This window comes from Nematostella vectensis, chromosome 14, assembly GCF_932526225.1.
Source record: "Nematostella vectensis chromosome 14, jaNemVect1.1, whole genome shotgun sequence".
Lineage (NCBI taxonomy): Eukaryota > Metazoa > Cnidaria > Anthozoa > Actiniaria > Edwardsiidae > Nematostella > Nematostella vectensis.
Genome location: NC_064047.1, coordinates 8453989 through 8477331, shown reverse-complemented (window position 1 = coordinate 8477331; position 23343 = coordinate 8453989). Strand labels below are relative to the sequence as shown.

The 23343-nt window shown below is 41.5% G+C and overlaps 2 protein-coding genes and 1 long non-coding RNA gene across 8 annotated transcripts in view; 1 reads left to right on the top strand and 2 right to left on the bottom strand.

The window, feature by feature from the left end:
- Positions 1-410: 410 nt before the first annotated feature.
- Positions 411-6050, bottom strand: LOC5510445 (alanine--glyoxylate aminotransferase). 3 transcript variants are annotated; one of them, XM_048722202.1, is made up of 9 exons: positions 5517-6050; positions 4784-4949; positions 4332-4487; positions 3793-3958; positions 3560-3655; positions 3269-3354; positions 2895-2940; positions 1471-1590; positions 411-554 (listed from the first exon to the last, which is right to left on the bottom strand). In XM_048722202.1, exons 1-8 carry the CDS (start codon positions 5974-5976, stop codon positions 1480-1482), a joined length of 1287 nt encoding a protein of 428 aa, XP_048578159.1. In that variant the 5' UTR covers positions 5977-6050; the 3' UTR covers positions 411-554; positions 1471-1479. The 3 variants fall into 3 exon arrangements, with proteins under 3 accessions (XP_048578159.1, XP_032235473.1, XP_001630921.2); XM_032379582.2 differs by lacking the exon at positions 1471-1590; XM_001630871.3 differs by lacking the exon at positions 411-554 and having other exon boundaries at positions 1058-1590.
- Positions 6051-6185: 135 nt separating this feature from the next.
- Positions 6186-7486, top strand: LOC116617155. The gene is made up of 2 exons (XR_004295647.2): positions 6186-6281; positions 6371-7486. It is a non-coding gene; the product is annotated as an uncharacterized LOC116617155 (long non-coding RNA).
- LOC5510446 (PH-interacting protein) overlaps positions 6707-23343 on the bottom strand; it is a 28887-nt gene continuing 12250 nt past the window's right edge. For 2 of the 4 annotated variants that reach the window (XM_048722183.1, XM_048722188.1), the window contains 23 exons: positions 23151-23228; positions 22544-22733; positions 21120-21336; positions 20610-20706; positions 20291-20523; positions 20111-20188; positions 19643-19766; positions 19128-19247; positions 18834-18941; positions 18519-18600; positions 18034-18085; positions 16470-16552; positions 15698-15809; positions 14309-14370; positions 13471-13765; positions 12461-12586; positions 12000-12066; positions 11307-11354; positions 11079-11108; positions 10668-10736; positions 10499-10594; positions 9357-9509; positions 6707-8674 (listed from right to left, as the gene is read on the bottom strand). In XM_048722183.1, the coding sequence (XP_048578140.1) occupies positions 7538-8674; positions 9357-9509; positions 10499-10594; positions 10668-10736; positions 11079-11108; positions 11307-11354; positions 12000-12066; positions 12461-12586; positions 13471-13765; positions 14309-14370; positions 15698-15809; positions 16470-16552; positions 18034-18085; positions 18519-18600; positions 18834-18941; positions 19128-19247; positions 19643-19766; positions 20111-20188; positions 20291-20523; positions 20610-20706; positions 21120-21336; positions 22544-22733; positions 23151-23228 (3657 nt within the window). In that variant the 3' untranslated portion in view covers positions 6707-7537. Of the gene's footprint in view, positions 8675-9356; positions 9510-10498; positions 10595-10667; positions 10737-11078; positions 11109-11306; positions 11355-11999; positions 12067-12460; positions 12587-13120; positions 13170-13470; positions 13766-14308; positions 14371-15697; positions 15810-16469; positions 16553-18033; positions 18086-18518; positions 18601-18833; positions 18942-19127; positions 19248-19642; positions 19767-20110; positions 20189-20290; positions 20524-20609; positions 20707-21119; positions 21337-22543; positions 22734-23150; positions 23229-23343 lie in introns of all 4 variants that reach the window. The other 2 variants (XM_048722186.1, XM_048722187.1) reach the window with 2 other exon arrangements.

Genomic DNA, 23343 nt, shown 5'->3' with positions numbered 1-23343 from the left:
GGGGCTACGGCAGGTGTGTTAGGGTGGTGAAAGTCCATTTTACAATTCTCTCTCTTTGAGGCAATACCTATGTTGTAATGCATTCAACAATTGTTTAATACTGGGAAATATAACAACGGGTTAATAAATTACAATGCCAGTGAATAAATATAAGGAACAATAAAAAAACTGGTCCGTTATTTCGGCTTTAGGTGCTTTCCCGTTCAACTAGAACTAAACTTTCGGGTTTCGAGGGTATTCATCCTCGTTGAACCCAGGGATACGCGGAGACTGAAGCGAACGCTCGCCTAAAAACGCCTGCGAGGGAGGCTACCGAAGATGTGTTTTTTTTTTTTCAAGTTTGAAAATAATCAATTGGCATCTAGATAGCAAATACATTGTGAACGGCAAATGAGAACAAAAAACAAAAATTATATTTTCTACTTTTATTTATTGTGGTAAATTCACAGCCTTGCTTTGTACCCGACATGCTCCATTGCTTCCTTGAGCATGCGCAGTGCGAGTGTCACGTAATGCTTTTCCGAATTGAAGCCCATAAAACCAAGCCTCCAGACCTGAAAATAAACCGGAAGCGGAAATAAACACAAACGCGAGTGGGATGACGTCACAATACCGCGAGAGCCCCAGTAAACTCTTTAAGACCACAGGTAACCCTGCGCCAGGATTTTAGCTCTAACAGCCCTCTATCCGTAGGAAAGTGTTTTAATCAACACAGAAGCAATTAAAAACCGTCGTTTCTACCTTATTTGGAGTTTCACAAAAAAACATCTTTAACAGATTGTTAATATAACACACTCGAGTTACAGGTAATGCAGGGCTCATTTATCAGTTTGATAAGGGGAGGGGTGCAGAATTACAGAAAATGTGGTAGATCTACAATTGTATGGAAATTGTATGGATAAAGAAAAAATAATCATACTTATTCGCATTTTTTTATGATTCCGATAAAAAATATCCTGCAAAATGACATTCACAAGAAAATATATCCGGCACCAAGAGCCCATAGAATTGTTAATGACCCATCTAATGGATAGCGACTTTTGAAATGGCCATATTATTACATGCTACCTAATAACCCTTTATTTTATGCACCTACTAACAATATAACCAATTTCTGATAGATATTTAATCTTTACAAATATTACCAGCTACTACATTATTATATACCTTAAAAGACTAGATATTATGTACAGGATGAATTTTCAAGGCTAAGCAAAACATTTATTGATTATGTATAATCTATTTGAAATTTCAAAATTCAAAGAGCTAAATAATAATAATAACAATAAAACCGAGGTAAAATGATTAATCATATACACCAGGCATTTTATGCCGAAATTGAAGGATCATTTAAAAACATCTACCTATTTACTACATATGAACATTCTACTGATTATAAATTTTCCAAGGCCTGAAGCTATGTTACAATAAGGATGTAACTAGGTCTTCACTGGCCAGGCTGGGGAGCACCTTGCCAGATCATTTTCCGGCAGACTGCTTGGTAGCGTCCAGGGCCTCTTTGAACAGCCGTAGGACTGCCGGCACATTCTCCTTGTGACTATTGAAACCCATCATCCCAATACGCCACACCTACGGCATCCATAACGGATTAATAATCCACACAGAGGAAAAACAAGGGGACAAAGAGGCAGGTCAAACACCCATGACAACATTACATGGAGGACAGAGGATGGTTTATCTAAAAATGTCATATGATTTAGTGCCATAGAAGGCTGGGAAATATTGAGGCCACACAATACAGAAACATTAAGAAAATATTGGCAGGCACAGTCCCGCCCCCACTGGTCATCTCCTTATAATTACCTCCCCCCTTGCTATGGCCCTGTCATCACATAGCATGAACCAGAGTCAAAAGAATGTCAAGGAAAGGATTATAAGCTTTAGTTACAATACATTATACATGCACATAGGTATGGCATATTGGTGTAATACTTTTTTAAAAAATAGCATTAATAAATAAGATTTTTTTTAAATGTGCTTTAGCACTCATTATTTGCTATGGCCCTGTGATCACATAGAATGAACAGGAGTCAAAAGAATGCCAAGGAAAGGATTATAAGCTTTAGTTACAATACATTATACATGCACATAGGTATGGCATATTGGTGTAATACTTTAAAAAAAATTGCATTAATAAATAAGAATTTTTTTAATGTGCTTTAGCACTCATTATTTCAATATATATACACCTATTTCAATTAAGTTTGACTATAAGAACATGGAAAATGATGAATGCCAAACACCACTGGTTAGGGAAAACAAGTCTTGTATCTGTTAATAGCATTTAATGAGGCTTTATTAAGCTTGTAGCGAGGCCCTTGTAATGAATGAACACATTTTTGATTATTATATATTATTATTGGCCAAACTTTGTTCCATTTTCCATTTTCTTATTTCTTTATTGAAATAAGTGTATACAGGCCAATTACTAGGGGGTCCCCTTTTGAGGGAAGTGAAGGAAGGATTTTTTAAGATGTCAAGCCGGATGAGCAGGAGTCTAGTTTTAGTAAAATCTTCCTACAAAACCCTCTAGAGCTACAGTATTTGGGCATTTTTACATTTTCTATAAGAAAACATTATTAAGTGACACTTACTCTTTGAAATGTGTATTTACACATATAAATAAGATATAGTTTAATTAAGCAATATTTCCTAGCCATCTTATACAGTAGCTATTGATTAGTGCGATAACATCCTAAGAGGTGACGAATTGTCCTTAGAAATATCCATCTTGGTTATTTCTGATTTGACTTCTTGTTCTTGGATCATTAAAAAAAGTTCTTGTTTTCTCAGATTTTTAAAATTGCATTCTCAGAATTTTTCAAATTGACCATATGCCAAGCCCTATTCTAGTAATAAAGCTAACCACATACCTTGCCAACAGTAGGGCCCATTCCGCCAACAATCTCAAAGTGATAACTAAAGGAAAGAAGGCAAAGAGTATATTAAAGCCAGTTGATCTGATTTGCGTGACGTGTGGTTTTGTAGGCTATGAAAACCCCATGCATGAGAACTAAATCCATTTGAATCATGCTAAAATTCAATCCATCCTACAAAAAAAAATCGACTCGATTATATTTCTACAATATCAAACAAAGGTGGGTAAGTCATATTTTTCAAAATGATGGGACTAAACATTCAAAACAAAAACAAAACAACAGTGTCATGCAAGTCAGTTTCCTGGACTTTAAACCAAGAACCTTGATGAATTTCTAATTTGAAAAATTCATCTGAATGCAACACTTACGTGCTCATGAGGTAATCCAGCACACCTTTCCAGTTCGGGAAATCAGGGGGGATCTCAATGGTGTTCAGGGTCGGCAGACGAAGATTCTACAAAGGAAGAGATTAAGGATAGGTCAAAACACAGGGCCATAACAAGACCTCTAAATACTGGGGGGGGGGACAATACAGAAAAATCAAGAAAAGGGGTAAAGCCACACCCTTACTGGTTTTAAGTAGAAATGTTACTAATTTTAGAGGGCAAAATTGAGTGAGCTATTTTTCATTTTCCCTTTAAGGAGAGCTAAGTGCTTACTTTATCTTTGACAAACATCTTAAGTCCCAAGTCCTCAATTCCTTTCCAGAAAAGCTCAGCGTTGTCATGATGTCTCTTCCAACAACTCTCAAGGCTCTGACAGAAGATACAAAAACTGTAAGTGCGAGAAACTGCAGAAATTATAGGCCCGACCACCAATGATTCAAAAACTCCCTGCTGCCACATTTTCTGTGGTAGTCTTGAGCAGTCTGAGAGTGAATTGATTTCTGTACCTCTTCTGCTAGCTGAGCCAAGCTCTCCCTCAGTGTATACAGCAGGTTGATGGGTGCGGTATGATGGTACCGCCGAGCTCCCTCGTCACACCCCCAGTAGTTACCAATTTCCAAGATGTCCAGATAGAATGATGGTACTCTGGTCTTCCTGTTTCGCACTTTCTCACTGGAATAGTATAAGAATAATAATCCAGTATAAGCATTATCTTAATAACCCCTTTGCCCTTTCACATAGTCACATATACTGGCACTGTCTATATAACAGTCATCTAATCAAACCTGAAAAATGCCTTACATTGCTCCTGTGTTACGTACATTGGTGTTGGTCTGCCTGTGGTGATATCTACATTGTCTTTAGTCTGCCTGTGCTGATTCTAGCATTGCATTTGGGCTGCCTGTGGTGATATCTAAACTGCTGTTGGTCTGCCTGTGGTGATATCTAAACTACTGTTGGTCTGCCTGTGGTGATATCTAAACTGCTGTTGGTCTGCCTGTGGTGATATCTAAACTGCTGTTGGTCTGCCTGTGGTGGTACTTACATTGCCCTTGGGCTGAATGTGATTGGACAGATGCCGGGTGGACATCCAAACACCTTTTGTGAACCAGTATACACCACATCAAGCTCCAAGTCGTCGGTGAAGAATGGGGTGCCGCCCAAGGATGCTACTGTGTCAGCGATGACCAGACAGTTGTACCTACAGACAGATTGGGATTATATCTTTCATGATACCAGAGTAGTAATGAAAGCAACATGTACTAGTCACAGAGTGCCCTATTAGAGTAGTGGACTATCAGTTTCTACTTTGTTAATAGTTTTATTTTAAATACAACAACAGTGGTCTATATGCAAGAAGACTTGTTGAAGGTTTGATACTTTATTAGTGATATTTAATTGAAAATCTCATGGTTACTGTACTTGAATTTGCCACTCTAAATCATGGTCCAAATTGTAATGTGTGGCCTTCTTTTAGCTCATAGTAAGAATACTTACTTGTGGCAAAGAGCACCAACACCCTCAAGTGGCTGACACACGCCTGTTGATGACTCGCTGTGAGTGATGAACATGGCAGCTGGTTTATGTTCTTTGAGCGCGGCCTCTATATCTTCAAGAGTAAAGGCCTCCCCAGGAGTCTTCTTAATCACTCTGACATCAAGCCCTGCAAGAACATGTAGCATTAACAATATGAAAGCATACTATACAAGGATAAAGGGAAGTCTGAAATTCATCTGGTTTATGGGAGAGGGGGCTAAAAATACTATGCTCATTGGTATAGCCAAACTGCCAAAAGATCAATTTCATGATTGATATCGTTAGTAAAAATATCAATCACATAAGACTACAACAAAACGGTGTTTTCATTTTCAATATGAGCTAAATTCTAAAAAAAACAGTGTCGACGATATTTTTTTATACTCCAAGTTGCTTGAATTCGAATAAAGCTCAAAACAAAATATGCGTTCCATATGAATTTTCGAATGTTCAGAAGCACTTGAACGGCTTCCCGATCTGTAACATTTCTAGTTCACGACTCCAACATGGCGGATCAGGGCCATATTTTATTGTTCGCGCTAGTGTTCTAGAATTTCAACAAGTTTAAACATTAATCGCGATTTTCCCAAACACATAATCTGCCTCCTGTTGTGCCGAACGTTTAGAAGGTTATTTCTACGAAAAGCAGAGAATGTTTACACGTGTTGCCTTCGAATCCCATCACGAGTCTTACCTTGTCGATCGGCGATATCCTTGGCTCGCATCCCCCACATTCCATTTTCACAGACCAGAAACGTCTCTCCTCGCTCGACAATGTTCATCATCGATCCTTCCATGCCCGTATGCCCGGCTCCAGTGAAGACAAGTGTGTATTCGTTGTTCGTTTGGAATGCATATTGTAACCCTGCCTTGATTTCGTCAAGAATATTGTGAAACTCCTTCTGAAAATGTCCTAACATTGGCATTGCCGCCGCGTTGTATATTCTCGCATTTGGATTCGAAGGTCCAGGTCCGAATAACAATTTTGGATGTGGCGCTAACGGCTTTAGAAGAGCCTTTGGGGGCTCGATTTTAGTAGTCGTTTGCATCGGAAAATGGGCCATTTCAGACGAACAGCGAACGTTTTTGATCAAAAGTCTACACTGCCTGAACAAAAGCGAAGTCTGCCGGCTCCGTAGAACACTCAGGCTCATGATTGGTTCGAAGGTTTTTATACCCGGTTCCTTACGTTATCCCTCTCAGGCACCAGTCAATTTAGTATCCTCTCTTGTTGATTCTGACTGGTTAATTTTTGGGGGTGTGTATTTATATAATTTTGTCACGTGACTTAGAAGGTAACGTGTCACGTCTCGGGGAAAACCAGTTTGTAACCGGATATTGGTTTTCCTAATTTGCAAAGGAGATACGATAAGCAAACTGGGCCAACAGCAAAGAAATAAGCTGAAATACTTCATCAACCTCCCAAATTACTGACGCTTAATATCACAGAGACTTATTGGTAATTATTAAATTGGTTAAGTCGCTATTTACTATGGCAATTATTTGTGAAAAAATCGTGACTTACAACAATAAACTTCCGTCAAACAGTGTAAGTTGCGTAGGAGTGATGACGTCAGAGGATCCTATGATCGACGCATGCTCATGATGGCTCGCATGTAACCCCAGCCAATAACCGGCTTGACCTGTTTTGGCGGGAAGCTTGCGTGGGACAATGGTTCATAGCTGGAATTGTCTGCATGACCCTGGCATATTTGTCAAGGAAACAGTATACTATCGTGAAGGAGGAAGATTCAGCCTGATTTATTGCATTCTTCCTTGATGAATAATAAAATAAATCAAGGTTCATGGTTCAAACGGATGTTCTAGAATCCCATTTGCCGCGTTTCTCTTCCTTGAATCACACACACAAGACTTGCACAACAATAACTTTTCTAGAATTTATTCGCAAATAAGCCATAAGAAATATGCACAAACCATACAAAAATAGAAAAAAAACATTTTTTTTTTATAATATACAGCAGTACTGACAAAGTAATAGGCTGATATCGTAATATTCAGGTTCGGAGGCGAACTGAGGAAGAAATTTTACAAATTTTCCAGGGAAGGAGAGGAAAAGGTACAGGTATCGTCATGAATAAAGATAAATCAAAACATATCAAAAACCCTTGCACAGCAATAAATAATTATAGCTAGTCATTCTTTGATGAAAAGCAGACTTCGGTAGAAAAAAATCTATTCTAGAATTGCCAGATTTAGGCTTATAAAAATGTACAAACTTGCCAAAAAATATCCGCTAGCATAGCGGTCACCTTTCATTTTCCACGTGCGGACACCAGATGAGAACGAAAAGCCGTGAAATTGGTTAGGCGTGCCCGCGAAAATTAGAAACAGCGGTGTCTTCAATGTTCGTATCACATTTACACATACTGACTACTAGTTACAACTATATAGCTTATATTATTAATCTAGAATCTTTATGCTCGCGACAATTATATCAGATATTTATTTTCATGCTTATCTGTTAATGGTAGAACTCTACTTTGTCAAATTTTATATAAATATGTAGTATTTAGTATATCTAAGCTTCGGTAATTCGCAAACCACTCGAAGAAACCCGGCATCCCTAGCGCGCTTACTCAAACAGTCCAAGCATTCTTAGCGGGCTCATTAAAAAAAAAAAAAAAATCCAAGCATTTTTAGCGGGCTTATTCGAATAAGACTAGTATCCTTTGCTACATTGAATAAGCATCAAGATTATTCAATGTAGTCCAGCATCCTTTGCGTGGGTCTGCGCACGCGCCCTCGGCTCGACACAGTGAGCACCTCGCCGTCACTGTCACTATCGGTTTCGGCATACGACACGCCCCGCCCTCGCGTGCGTCTACTCGACCGAGTCTCCTGGTCTATCGACGCACTGCTCGACCGACGGTTTGACCGGTTGCTTCGAGTACTACCCGACGAGGTTATACGCGAACGGGAAGAACGCGAGGTCCTAGAAGCTGCCGAACGTGAACCGGACTTACTCGGTAAGGCAGTCGGGCGGACTTTGGGTCTTACGGTACTACGCCGAGATGGTTGCTCCTCTAAGTACTCACTCTCCTCGCTCTCGTCACTATCCTCTTCTTCTTCTTCTTCATCATCATCGTCTTCACCATTCTCTTCATTCTCTTCGTCTTCGCCATTCTCTTCGTCTTCACCATTTTCCTCGTCTTCATTCTCTTCCTCCTCCTCCTCCTCTTCGTCTTCGTCCTCGTCATCATTCGTCTCCTCGGATACCAGCCTTGCCCGCCTTCTCGTAGAGTACTGATGTGGGGCAGCGTCTCCGTTCACAACCACCTCTGGCCGAGCGGGCTGCCGTCTTCTGGTGCTGCTACCTCCCGCCTCTGATGACACAGCGACCGCCGCTGCCGACTGTCTCCCGACGCGAGCGGATCTGGCTCCACCCCGTGCAGGGGGGCCCGCCTCCTGAGGGGGGGACACCTCTGCTATCGTTCGTACGCTGATTCTCAGAGGCGGCACCCTCGCAGCTGAGGAAGAGGAAGCTGCTGCTGTGTTGTTCTCAGCGGGACCCGCCCTACGAGTAGGAGGGAGCCTTATCGTTGTCCTGAGTGGGTCTCTACTCCCCGACGGTCGGGAGACTACACTATATCCACTATCCTCGGTGCTATCGGTAGCGTACGCTCGACTGTCGGAAGCTTCTCGGGCATTCACGATCCGCCACGACTGCTGACTTTCGCTACTCGTTCCCGCTGCACCCTGGGATTGCAGGAGTTGTTGAGTCCGCAGTCTTGTCCTTCGGGCTCCACCTGAGGCGCATGCGTACCAGTCGCTAAAAATGCTATCCACCCGGTCCTCGAACATGGCGGCGAGGCGGATAGTCATGCTGTAGATCTGCAAGGAGCACAACATGTTAATAAGCAAATATGACACATTTCAGGAAATACGAAGAGCACAATATGTTCACTGAAATCTATACGACACTTGTAAATCGCGCTTTCTGATTGGTCAGGGGTCCATGTGTTATTAGAAGAGACACGCATGCTTAGCGTCAGCATACGCGCGCTCCCCAAAACAAAGTTGTACGGTAACGTAAAAAGTAAAACGGTAACGTAAAAATTGAGGAAAACATCTCAATGAATGAACATGACATGGCATGGTATCAGGAGAATACTATTTTAAAATATTGTAATACTCATGATTCCCTACGGCTAATTACTAACCACGATTCAACGAAATACTACTACAAGGTTTTATGCATCCTCAGAAACCCAGGGCTTCGAGGTGCGACAACTAGGCGACGGAGGGAGGCGACGCCCTGGAGGACAGGTTTCATGCGAGCCCATCCATTCCCCATACCTCCCTCTCCCGCTAGCCCAATAGGTCATTCCAGCTATAAGCATGCGCGCGCACTCACCATGGGAACCTACCTCAACTACCGGCATGCAGCGCGCGCTTCGTTCGATGTAGGCTTAAAAAAGCGCGCGCTGCATTCTGGTAGTTGAGGTAGGTTTCTTTGGTTATGCGCGCGCAATCTTATAGCTGGAATGGCCTATTGCTATCATGCATCACTTACCCGAGATCTTGGCTGTGTGTTGTATGCTCGCGAGTTGGAGAACACGAGTCTTATATCGCTGACAAGCTGTTCTGGGTCGCTGTACTGATTCTCGACGAACTTGCGCCACACGGTGGAGAAATCCATGGGCTGTTCCACGTAATCTGTGTAGTCCTAGAGGATAAAAAGCACATCAGGTGCCTTCGAGATGAGAGGTATGATGCTCACCGAGAATAGGGAGGGGGAGGGGGTGGGGAAGGGCAAGAGGTAGGGAAAAGGTCTTGAAGAGGTAAGAATAGATTCAGTCATCAGCAGTGGCGTAGCCAGGAGAGGAGGAGGGCAAGAAGTAGGGAAGGTCTTGAAGAGGTAAGAATAGATTCAGTCATCAGCAGTGGCGTAGTCAGGAGTGGGTGGAGGGCAAGAGGTAGGGAAGATGTCTTGAAGAGGTAAGAATAGATTCACAGTCATCAGCAGTGGCGTAGCCAGGAGTGTTAACAGGTGGGAAGCCCTTTCAAGGCATTTTCTCCTGTATTTTAGATGTCTCATGCATTTACTGTCCTTTTGGCTGCTTTAAGGGGGGGGGCCTTGGCCCCCCTGGCTACGCCCCCTGATCAGATGGCTTCTAGGTGGATTCTTTGGCTCTTACCAGAGCAGTAGTAGAGTAGTACGGAAATACAAGCATTGCTATCACGTTGCTAATAACATGGAGTTAACAGGAGTCCATCATACTCAAGTTTATTATTTTTTTCGGAATAGAACCATCCTCTTGGACCCAGGGCGTCGCGAAGATCGAGCACACAGGGAGCACTCCCTGTCAGCCCGATCTCCGCGATGCCCGGGGTCCCCGAGGATGGGATGGAACCTTATCACCCTCCCCACACCCACGCCTTGAAGGTTGAAGTAAAGCCTTTTTTTCGCATAGACATGTTTTTATTGGAACCATGAGAGCATTAAGCGCTACATAAAAAAATGAAATTTTCTAATTTCTGCTAAGAAATGTATTTATGGAAAAGAAGGCGATACCATTACACACTGATTGCTTTCCCTTCCTTTAAATATCCCAATGTGAGTTTTTAAATTTTCCGTTGAATGTTACAATTTTGTTTCAGTTTTTATCATTTTTAGTCGCATGGGCAGTTGAAGGGGGAGGGGGGGGACCTCACCGGGAAGTCAGCCAGGTTGACAGGCGCCAGGAAGGGCTCGGCGTCCTCACGTGACATCAAAAAATTCAGTAGAATTCGCGCAGACGTCACCCAAGACTAAAAGGCAGAGGAGGTCAAATTAAAAACTCAAATTCACTCCCCGATTGGTCAAAACATGATTGACATGTACCTCTTCTCTAGGCTCCTCCTCCTCTTGTATCTTTTGTCGCTTGTTCTGACGTCGGCTCCGATCAGACTCCTGAACAGGATACAAACACAATGATCAACACAAGTAGGCATACGACAAGTAGGCATACGACAAGTAGATATACGACATGTAGACATAGGCATGTAGACATACGACAAGCAGACATACGACAAGCAGACATACGACAAGTAGACAAACGACAAGTAGGTATACGGCAAGTAGACATACGACAAGTAGACATACGACAAGTAGACATATGACAAGTAGACAAATGACAAGTAGGTATACGGCAAGTAGACATACGATAAGTAGATATACGACAAGTAGACATACGACAAGTAGACATACGGCAAGAAATCAAATCTAACGAGAAAAACGCAAGTAATTGCTCACCTTTTTCCTTTTACCGCGAGCGTCAGTTGTCTGCGGAAATCAAGACATCAATTGCAATGACATAAAGCAAAGTTATAGTAAGACAATTTTAACTTCAAGTGGTTAATATAAATTTATAGTACCAACTAGACAAAGTGAGATTCAAGTGGTTAATTTAAAACCATTATACAAAACAAGTTAGAAATATACAAAACAATGTAAGAATCAAGTGGCGAATATAACACCCACCTCCTCAGTGGTCTGTTCTGCGCCTGACTCATCCGATACACGGGTTACCTGTGATGACAACACAAAATAATTTTTGGTTTTTGCAAACTGAAAACTGAAAAGGAGTGGCGCGAGGCAAGCAAATTAAAAGGTCAACCAAGAAAAAAATCGATTATATATTCAAACAAATTAAGAAAAATAATCAAATATATGTATAAGTGGAAATCATCGGTCAAGAATCATCAACGTTTTGAGATGAAAAATATTCGATTTACTTGCAAGGACTTGACGCAAATGAAGAAGAGAATGCAAGTTGACAAAGTTGCGTAAGTGAACGCAAGTGGCCAAACAAAAGGATAACAAGTAGCAAAACTTGTGACAACTTGCGCTGACTTGCACTTCGTTTGACCAGGGCTTGCAGCCGCATTGTCACCAGTTTCCTTCCGAAGTTCCGACGGAAACCCCAACCGTTAAAATACAAAAGAATCTATTAGAATCCGTGATATTTAACAGGCCATCCGCTCTAAGTTATCAATCACATCCTCAAAAAACTTCCAATAGACACACTGCTTTCAATATTTTGAAATATTTTTTTTGCGTTTTCCGTTATTAAAAGAAATCGAAGACTGTTACGCAATCGACCGGAAGTAAACTGGTGACAATGAGGCTTTAAAAACCCAAAGTGAGCTAAGATCCAAACTGTTTACACGGTACCTCGATTTCTTCTGCTAATTCCTCTTCCTCACCAACCAATGACAAAACATCACGGCACGTGGAATCCCTGTGTGCGAGATCGCAAAAAAAAAAAAAAGATTGACAACGATGTAGTGCTAATGGTCATATGCCGCAGAAGTCCTACAAATTGCATTTGACTAGTACCTGGTCTTACCTCCTGATGATAAACCTTGTGCTAGAATACACGTAAGGTTGCTTTACATTTCGAAGAGCTCTAAGAAATATCCCACCTTTCCATTTTGTAACTCTATATACTCGTTTTTGTCATCCCCATTCTTGCCATTCCACGCCATCATTTATGTTCAACATTTTCCTCCCTTCCAGATTATCTATCCAACAAACCCCCCCACCACCACCACCACCACCCACCCACCCCAGGTGCTTTGGTACGAATACCCGCCTTCAACCGAAAACAAACTGATGCCCAGAGGGCTATTTACCGTATGAACTCTGATAGTATGTTCACGAGTCTTGTTGAGTTGCTGACTATCTGACTGTCCTCTTCGTTGTAAAGTCGTGCATTGCGCTCGATTTGCTTGATGTCCCAGATCAAAGCATTCGCTCGTCTGGAAAATAACGGTGCACACGAAAGAAGCAAATGAGTAAAAAAAAAAATCAGGCAGAAGACAGGCTTATGCATGAGTGTAGAGGACTCGCTTGCAGACAAAAGATATGCTTTTTAGAATCTAGCTTGTCGAAACTGGATTAGGTCGATAGGGTAGAGTCAATCTACTTACAGTAGAATCTATTGCCTAGTTTCTCGATAATGGTATGTAGGTCGATAGCGTAGGGTACAATCTACTCACCGGTAGAATCTATTGTTTCTCAATAATGGCATATAGGTCGATAAGGTGCCCTGCTATAGCAGAGCTTCCTTTCTGTTTGTTTCTATCAGATCACATATCCGTGTCGCGTCTCTATTCTTTTGCGTTCTTGTCTGCAGAGACGCAACACGGATATGTGAGCTTATAGAAACAAACAGAAAACGCTGCTTGCAGGGTATCGATAGGGTAGGGTACAATCTACTCACCAGTTAATTATATTGCCCAGCATCTCGATAATGGTATTTAGGTCGATAGCGTAGGATACAATCTACTCACCGGTAAAATCTATTGCCCAGCTTCTCGATAATGGTATGTAGGTCGATAGAGTAGGATACAATCTACTCACCAGTAAAATCTATTGCCTAGCTTCTCGATAATGGTATGTAGGTCGATAGCGTAGGGTACAATCTACTCACCAGTTGAATATATTGCCTAGCTGCTCGATAATGGTATTTAGGTCGATAGGGTATGGTACAATCTACTCACCGGTAAAATCTATTGCCTAGCTTCTCGATAATGGTATGTAGGTCGATAGCGTAGGGTACAATCTACTCACCAGTTAATTATATTGCCCAGCATCTCGATAATGGTATTTAGATCGATATCGTAGGATACAATCTACTCACCGGTAGAATCTATTGCCTAGCTTCTCGATAATTGTATGTAGGTCGATAGGGTATGGCACAACGCTCCAGTAGTCGGGATAGGCCTGGACATCCACGGGGTACACAAACGGACCCGCCAGACTCAGCTCACAAAGCCGGTCCACACATCCCATGATCCGTGACGTCATTTCGTCTCGACCCTCACCAAACCAGTCCGCCTCGGACGGCTCGTACGCAAGGGCTTGGCGGTCCTCATCGGTCAGCGGTATGTTACTGGTAGCTGCACCGGAAGTAGTCTCATCACCATTGCCGGGGTCTGGAAAAAGTGAAAGCGTCAGATACAACTTCTTCGATTCTATTGAAAATTGGACTTTAAAATCGATAGTTTGATAGAAAAAAAGTAAAAAAAATGCTTGCATTTTTAAATGAAATAATAGGCTTTGAAGGATGAAAGCGTAATGGGTTCAAACGTTCAAACGTTTTGTTTGATGGTCGGCTAAACGATAAAACATGTATGCTCAACACAAATGTTTGATTAAAATGTTTAGGTCTGGTTCAATAAAGTGCCATGTGAGCGGCTAAACGTGCAAACATACTGTTTGACAAACATGTTTTTATGTATAGCCAGGCCTTAAACAATATCGATCAACTTCTCCTTTGCTTTTGTTTATAATAGAAAAAAACAACGGTTTCTTCGCGAGAAAACTTAAAAATAACCATCCACGATTAAAGTCTGATACTTTATTACTGATACAGTATTTAATCGAAAGTTTCTCAGCTACTTGCTTAAATTGGCCGATGAAAATGGATTTTTTGTGACTCGACATTTAGCGGGAGCATAAAATGGCGGCCATTTTACCTTGATCGCTTACAGGCTCCAGGTCCCACGGACTCATCCTCTCGGTCTCTCCCGTGTCCCACCTACACACGAACCATAAAGAGATGACACACACGAACAGTCTCTCCCGTGTCCCACCTACACACGAACCATAAAGAGATGACACACACGAACAGTCTCTCCCGTGTCCCACCTACACACGAACCATAAAGAGATGACACACACGAACCATAAAGAGATGACACACACGAACCATAAAGAGATGACACAAACGAACCATTAAGAGATTACACACACGAATCATTAAGAGATTACACACACGAACCATAAAGAGATAAAATACACATGCAGGTCTATGAATTCAGCTGCCATCCGACACGAAGAAACTAGTACCCGAGAAAAGGGGCGAGGATCTCCATAAAAGTAAAAGTAGACAGGGTAATCGTAAAAAATCGTAAATCGTAAATAAATCCACCAGCTGCTATCCCTTAGGGGCTGTGCCTTGTGGGGTGTTATTCTGGTTCTGTTATCCCTTAGGGGCATGCTAATGGTGTCCCGAAACGCCCTTAAACCACAAGTCAACTGAGGGCTTAAAGAGCCCTGGTCAGCCACACCTTTGTTATTGTTTTCAACTATTATTGGGAGACAAATTATTAGAAGACACCCCAAAATAGCCACCTAAACATAAAATCTTATTATTTATTTACCAAATTCAATCGGAAATACCTCAAAAGCATTCACAAATCGATGGGAATCGATACATCCTGAAACTTGGTACTTTGCTAGGATGACAAAACGCGGCTGACAGAAGCTTTTTAATATTTCCGGCTTTTTTGTCGGTATCTAACGGTAGTGCTATCTTTTAGGTTGAAAATTGTTTCGACCACACCAATGTGCTCTTTCTTAGGGGTAAGCTTTGTTGTTGGCAACATCCAAAGTGTTATCTCTCAGTTGAGATTGATGTTACTTTCGCACTGCTTTAATAGGTATGTGCAACAAATAACCCAAAGCCTTTTCCAGACAATAACAGAGTAAAATATCCGCATTTTCTATGACAGTGATCCATTTGTGTTGAACCAGCGCCTCAAACGAATGCGAGTTTTGCTCTTGCAAGTCTCAAAGAAGAGTCGCCATACTACACAACAGCGCCCCGCTGGAATAACTTGCTCTATCAACATTAATAGCAGTCACTTCTAATACTTGAACTGAATTGGAACTGAATTCGCAGGACTTTACACCCAAACCTTGCTAAACCTTATGATGATAACAACACAGCAACAACAACAACAGCAACAATAACGATAAAAATAACAAATACTTAAAGAACAAAGTCCCAAATTGAAACAAAAAGCTTCCTTACATCAGCCGACTTCGTAACTTCGTTACTTTATGACTGACTTCGTAACTTACTCAACGGTTAAGCACATGAACTGGCTGTCGGGGTACTCCTCTTGGAGCGGACTTCGCTCGGTGATCACGCCAGCCCACCAGGAGTCATCGATGATGCTACGAAATCGATCACCTTGAAGCATAAAAACAGAGTCAGTCTTACACATCACTTCGCTTAACATTCCAAGACATCACTTGGCAAGTCATAACACTCTCTGCATTCCAAGACAAAGCTCAAACATCTCGAGAAATTTTACTTCGCGTAATGTGACATATTTTGGGAAATGAGAAGTCCGGATTACAGTGAAATATATCCGACTTTTTCTTTAGAGGATTACAGGGTAAATATGTCCGCATTTTCTATGACAGTGATCCACGTGTGTTGAACCAGCGCCTCAAACGAATGCGAGTTTTGCTCTTGCAAGTCTCAAAGAAGAGTCGCCATACTAAACAACAGCGCTCCGCTGGAATAACTTGCTCATGCGGACAGACAAGCTATGTAAAAAAAACTTCAGGATAACCATCCACTTTACATTTTCCTTGTATTTACTGGGTCGTTTCATAGAGATAGAGGTGTGAATATCACGGGAACATTTGTGGATGGGTATTCTGAAGTTGTTGTAAGATCGCTGTAAGATCTATGTAAAAAAACTTTAGAATAGCCGTCCACGTATTTGTATTTTCCTTGCATTTACTGGCTCGTTCTATAGACATCGAGGTGTTAAGTATTTAGTGAACTATTTGTGGACGGGTGTTCTGAATTTGCTTTAAGATAATCGAGATGGTAATGCACCTTCTTGCCAGTTCCTGTCGATGGAGCGGTCGTAGTGCTGGCGTAGGATGATAAAGTCAAGCACATCTTGCATGTCATGGTACCTATGTCAAACAGAACTCAGTTAGATCCCTCATTGGACATGTTGGATACGAGGTATCTATGTCATACAGAACTAAGATCCCTCATTGGACATGTTGGATACCAGGTATCTATGTCATACAGAACTAAGATCCCTTATTGGATATGTTGGATATCAGGTATCTCTGTCATACAGAACTAAGATCCCTCATTGGACATGTTGGATATAAGGTATCTCTGTCATACAGAACTAAGATCCCTCATTGGACATGTTGGATATCAGGTATCTATGTCATACAGAACTAAGATCCCTTATTGGATATGTTGGATATCAGGTATCTCTGTCATACAGAAATAATATCCCTCATTGGACATGTTGGATATCAGGTATCTCTGTCATACAGAACTTAGATCCCTCATTGGACATGTTGGATATAAGGTATCTCTGTCATACAGAACTAAGATCCCTCATTGGACATGTTGGATATCAGGTATCTCTGTCATACAGAACTTAGATCCCTCATTGGACATGTTGGATATAAGGTATCTCTGTCATACAGAACTAAGATCCCTCATTGGACATGTTGGATATCAGGTATCTCTGTCATACAAAACTAAGATCCCTCATTTGACATGTTGGATATCAGGTATCTATGTCATACAGAACTAAGATCCCTCATTGGACATGTTGGATATAAGGTATCTCTGTCATACAGAACTAAGATCCCTCATTGGACATGTTGGATATAAGGTATCTCTGTTATAAAAAAACTAAGATCCCTCATTGGACATGTTGGATATCAGGTATCTCTGTCATACAAAACTAAGATCCCTCATTTGACATGTTGGATATCAGGTATCTCTGTCATACAGAACTAAGATCCCTCATTGGACATGTTGGATATCAGGTATCTCTGTCATACAGAACTAAGATCCCTTATTGGATTTGTTGGATATCAGGTATCTCTGTCATACAGAACTAAGATCCCTTATTGAACATGTTGGATATAAGGTATCTCTGTCATACAAAACTAAGATCCCTCATTTGACATGTTGGATATCAGGTATCTCTGTCATACAGAACTAAGATCCCTCATTGGACATGTTGGATATCAGGTATCTCTGTCATACAGAACTAAGATCCCTTATTGGATATGTTGGATATCAGGTATCTCTGTCATACAGAACTAAGATCCCTCATTGAACATGTTGGATATAAGGTATCTCTGTCATACAAAACTAAGATCCCTCATTTGACATGTTGGATATCAGGTATCTATGTCATACAGAACTTAGATCCCTCATTGGACGTCTTGCAAATCTCACCAGATTCGAGACACAGCGTATTTAGGCACCACCTCCCCCCCCCCCCCCCCCACACACACACACACCCCCACGGCCTTACATATTTGTATCCTGTCTGCGTATTTACAATGCACGACTAAACAATCACTATTCTACTTGTTATCAAATACAACTAGTAAAAAAAACCAACGTGACATACTTGACAGTAAAGGATGCTCCCGTGTGAATCCCTGTGTCGGGGCTGATGAGAGCTGCGGATCAAGGTCAGCGGTTAATCATAACACACATGCCTCTCCATCGCATGAACTCATAGGGACTGGATGGCAGCAACAGTTGAAAAAAAATAGAATTAATTTGAGAATTGGAAGGTCACGCGCTAAAATCTTCTTAGCCATTGCCATTGTCGCAGTCCCTGTTATTTACCTAGCAAGTGTCAAGCTATAGTTTAAATTCATTTAGATTGTAGGCATTTACTGGCTATTATTTGGAGATTTAGGCATATTTTGGATACCGTCCCTTTCATGTATCTCCTTTTAAATGCAAATATATGTAAACGAACAAAGTCGATTGCTTCATATCCATTTGTATGCATTTGAATTTGAAGCGGCACATAAAAAAACTGACGTCTAAAGAAGGTCTCAGTGATCTATCTTGCATAATGAACTCCCTTTAGTGAACACGCACCGAGTTTGAGGCAGGCGAGGGTGGGAGGGATGCCGTTACTAGATGAGAAGTGTAGACTGACAATCCGGCAAAGCTCCACGGCCTAGGCAAAACATAGCAAATCTTTAGAATCCGTCATGTACTGTATGTATTCAATGTTATTCAGCTTGAATATATAGTTTTGCACAAATAATTCGCTGGGTAAGTGTAAGAAATTATTTTACCATCGTAGCTTGTAGAAGCGTTGCTTTTTCAGTTTTACTTTTGTCATGTTTAATCTTTACCCCCAGTCCTAGCCTGTTTTTTTTTTTTTTAGTTTGTTTCATGTCATGTTACCTCTAATCCAAGCTTGTAGTAGCATTGCTTCTTCGGGTTTGTGTCATAGATCTTTCGTCTCATAACTTCCTTGACATATCGCTCGTGGCCTTGGCGCAGATAGTACACCTTATAATGGAAGTTTAATATGGAATTTCATCATAGCTTGAATTCGCGTATCTTAAAAAGTTCTCTATCTTACAGCTTTCAGATGAAAAGGGGAAGGATATGCGGGAGAGGAAGTGTGGGGTATGGGTATGGAGGTTTCAATTTTTCGAATGCAGAGAGAGGATTGGATTAAGAGTTTTTTCTCACCTCGTCCCCTATCTGGGGTACGTAGGGGGATAGGCAGGGCTGGGTGCACATCAGCCATTCAGGAGGGTTGTAGAATTGGAGAACGTCGTCTACATTGTCCAACTTGGGCTTTTTAGGCTGCTACAAAAACACAGGTCAATTGGTCAGATACTATCAAAGATACTGGAAACGGCCGCATACCCAGAATTGGCGGGGGGGGGGGGGGGGGGGTGCGCAGAAATAGCATCTGAATAGTCCTTAAAAAGTAATGATCCACATGTTGCCGCCAAAAGGGGGTGCGCGCGCCTCCTGTGCACCCCCTGCGTATACCCCTTGGGGCGAGTGTACGGCAAGCGTGCTTGGTTATCCCAAGTGCTCTTTAAACACAACAGCCGAAAATAAAAAGGACTAAAACAATAAACTGGATTTATTGAATAAATGAAAAGATAGCATATAACTCAATGAGTGAATTGAGGAGTGACTATAAAGCTACTATTGCATAAAAAACATTATTCTGTCTTATCGATTATTAATACCTTCTTTTTTTGCGGCGGTTTTTCCTTCTTCTCTTTCTTCTGTTGGGATCGCTGTGGAGAGCTGGGGCCCGGCTGATCAGTGTAGGTTTCGTCATCAGAGGAACTCAATAGCCGCCGAACTCTCCTGAGGGATTATGTGTAAAAACAAAAAGAAGTATTTTGGTAAAGCACTTCAGAGGTAAGTGAGTTTCTAGATTATATTCAGTCCTTTTCAAAGATAGGATACACCAAGACATGGTCATTTTTTCATGAGCATTTCCATTCTTATTCTAAAAAAAGAACGCTTTATTTGCAAGAAAACATCAAAATATCAGTCCAGAATTGAAGCCTGATGCTTGAGTAACAATACCTATTTGATTAAACGTTTTTCAGTCTCCTGCTTGCTTTAGTCGATGGAAATGAAATAACTGAGTATTTGCGGGAGCGTAAAATGGCGGCGTGGATAGGCCTTCTTTTAATATGACAAACCTTGTTCGTCTGTTGTCATTCTGAGGCTGTGAGCGAATCCCGACCTCTTCTGTCCAATCAGAATACTCACTCGACTCACTGGAAACAAACAGTCTGTTTGTTAATCAATAGCATCCAAATATGAAAAAATTGCGCGTGTTTCCCGGAACTCTTTTCTTATAATTTCTAAGATGTCACTACCTCGAACTCTCGTTCCATTCTTCCTCATCTTCACTATCGCTCGGTGTCACTATCACCTCATCCTCCCCAGACTCCTCTGTCTCTTCCACGGACATGGCTGACCGTGTGGCGTACATAGCTCGCTGGGTCCTGGCACGAGTCCTAGCCCTCTCACGTGCGCGACTGGCCTGACGGGAAGATCTGCGTGATTGTGCACGCTGACTTCGCTCGTTTAGCGCTACGGCTTCTTGGATCTGAACAAATGAACATAGGTTAGATGCAATGCTCCGATAGTCGAACCCTTTATGTTTATCTTTTTTTATATTCCATGCTGACTTACCGCTTTTGCGGCGGCAGTTTGCGGACGCTTTTTCTTTTCCCGAAGGTAGTTCATTAGCTCATTACGGCCAAGATGTATACGGCGATCTTCCTCAAACCTGTTGGAGGGAGAAGGTCGTGTTATAATCACCGGTCGTTTAACGGTCGATGTTACATCTCATAGAATTGTTATCTTTTCACACAGAGAATCCTTTGCCACACTTCTTAAAGAATGTCGATCAACCATTCCTTTATTGTTTTATAATTTATATCTATTCACAAAAAAGTAATATATTATTGGACGATATTTGATTGAAAATATCTTGGTATCTCGCTTGAATCTGCTGAAGAAAATGGATTCATTGTATTCATTGCATAAAATGGCGGCAAGATTGGCCTTCTTTAAATAACAATTTGAAGCACAATTAGAGGGATTTGGACAAAGGGATTAAAAACTTCGCTGTTCTTTGATTGACTATTTTATCACGCTTCTATTGGAGTAGATGTGGAGATTCTGTGAGGTCTTACTCACTTTGCTACACTCGGCTTCAGTTCGGGTGCGATCTTGCGTTTCCGCCAAGCCGTGATGTCAGCCTCCGAAACGTCCTCGATGACCGGAACATTTCCATGCGCCTGTCGGACGCCTTCGACGTCTCCACTCTGACGCATCCCATAATTTCTGCTCCCTCCTGGACTTTGCAGAGGAGGGGGCATAGCTGCGACGTCCCCACGAGCAGGGGAGCTGGGACCTGTGGAGAAAAGAGGGTAGATTAAAGCTGCATTGTCACCTGCTTACTTCCGGTCGATTACGTAACAATCTCCGATGATATTTAACAGAAAACACGAAAAATATTCCAAAATTGGAAAAGCAGTCTGTCTATTGGAAGTTTCTTTGTAATTGCTGATTTAGAGCATATGGTCTGTTAAATAGCGCGGATCCTAATAGTTTCTATTTTCTTTTAACGGTTGAGGTTTCCCTCGGACATCCGGAAGTTAACTGGTGACAATGCGGCTATTAGAATTATGACCTACAACTGTTGCATTATTTAGACAAAAGCAGGTACAATAAAGGCTGTGCAATTAGCCCACGGAAGGAATTCGCGCAGTACTTTTCTCTTTCAAAAAAGTACATATTTTATGCGATTTACTCTATAAAAAATGATGAATTCGGGGTCCAATTTGGCCACCTATCTTTAAAGATAGGGCGAACTTTGATTTAAAACTAGAGGAGAAATTATTTTGACTATTATCTAAAAATATATAAAGTATATTTCTTACGATGCTTAGATACCAAACGTGAATCCCTCCAATAGCTCTGTTTAATGAGTGAATTATTCAAAAAAGCTGTATTCAGAAAGGATATGGCAGAATTTGCAGCCGCAGAGAATAAGTGCGCTTAATAATAATAATAATAATAGCATTAAAGATGGTTGACAAAAGAAAATTTACACCGCTGCGTAAATCTGTAATCGTTTAGTAAGTTATTACTCACTAGTTGAACAATGTAATCTCCCAAGATTTGAACCGTGCAAATTTGTCCGCTGGATAACTTTTATTCAGGATTTCTGCTAGATAAGGATTTATCGGGTAAAAAGACTTATCTAAGCATTGCGCAACCAGGCCCAGGTTAACCCATATAGAAGATACCCTAATGTTTTGAATAAGCACCCTACCTAAGTGCCCCACCTCGCCCTCGAATTTTGAAATAAGCGCCCCCTTTAAAAAGAGTGCCCCTATGGCGAAAATCTATTTATAAATAATAAAAACCCCTCAGAAGCTGATATTTCCCGCCAAAACAATTTAAGTGCACCCTCCCCAATAAGCGCCCCCTCTCCAGTAAGCTCCCCCAAAGACCAGAAAATTTTAATAAGCGCCCTGAGTGCTTATTCGAATCATTTTGGTACTTGAACATGTGGAAACAAAGATGCATCCAAATGTCGTTATCAGGTCACTCACCAGCATTCTCGGCAGCCTCGATTTCGGCAAGCAGGGGGGGTAGCTCGGCCCGGGGTGTAGTGGGTGGTTGCCTGGCAGTGCGAACGTTACTGCCATGGCCTGGAACTAGTCGCTGGACATGGGAGGGGTGGGGGTTCCCATCCACGTCAACCAGGAAGGGTGGGGGCATCAGGTGGGGTGCCGTCTGGGTCTGCGAGATAACAATACATATTCCACCATGAGAGATAACACACATACTCCACCATGAGAGATAACAAATATATTCCATCATGAGAGATAACAAACATATTCCACCATGAGAGATAACAAACATATCCCACCATGAGAGATAACAAACATATTCCACCATGAGAGATATCCAATATATTGCATCACGAGAGATAACAAATATATGCCATCACGAGAGATGACAAACATTATTCTACCACAAGAGATAAGAAACATATTCCATCACGAGAGATAACAAACATATTTTGCCATGAATGGTAACAAAAATATTCCACTATTGAGGGATAATCACGTTCAGTTTATAGTTCAATTGATTTCCTTCCCTATAAAGTCTGGTTTACGCAGCTTTTGAGTTCTGCAGTTGAATGTCTTCTTTTACCTGTTCATCCAGTACGTAGCTGTTAGCGTCACGAATCAGCGGTCGGTAGTCTGTGTGGAAAAACTGCTCGCTAGGGACCTGTGAATAAGTCAACACACCGTTTCAGCCTTATGTTTCATTGTACGATATGGGAAAAAATGTATGAGGAGTTGACAACTAGACATTGAGGCAGAAGCCTTGAAAACATCAGTAA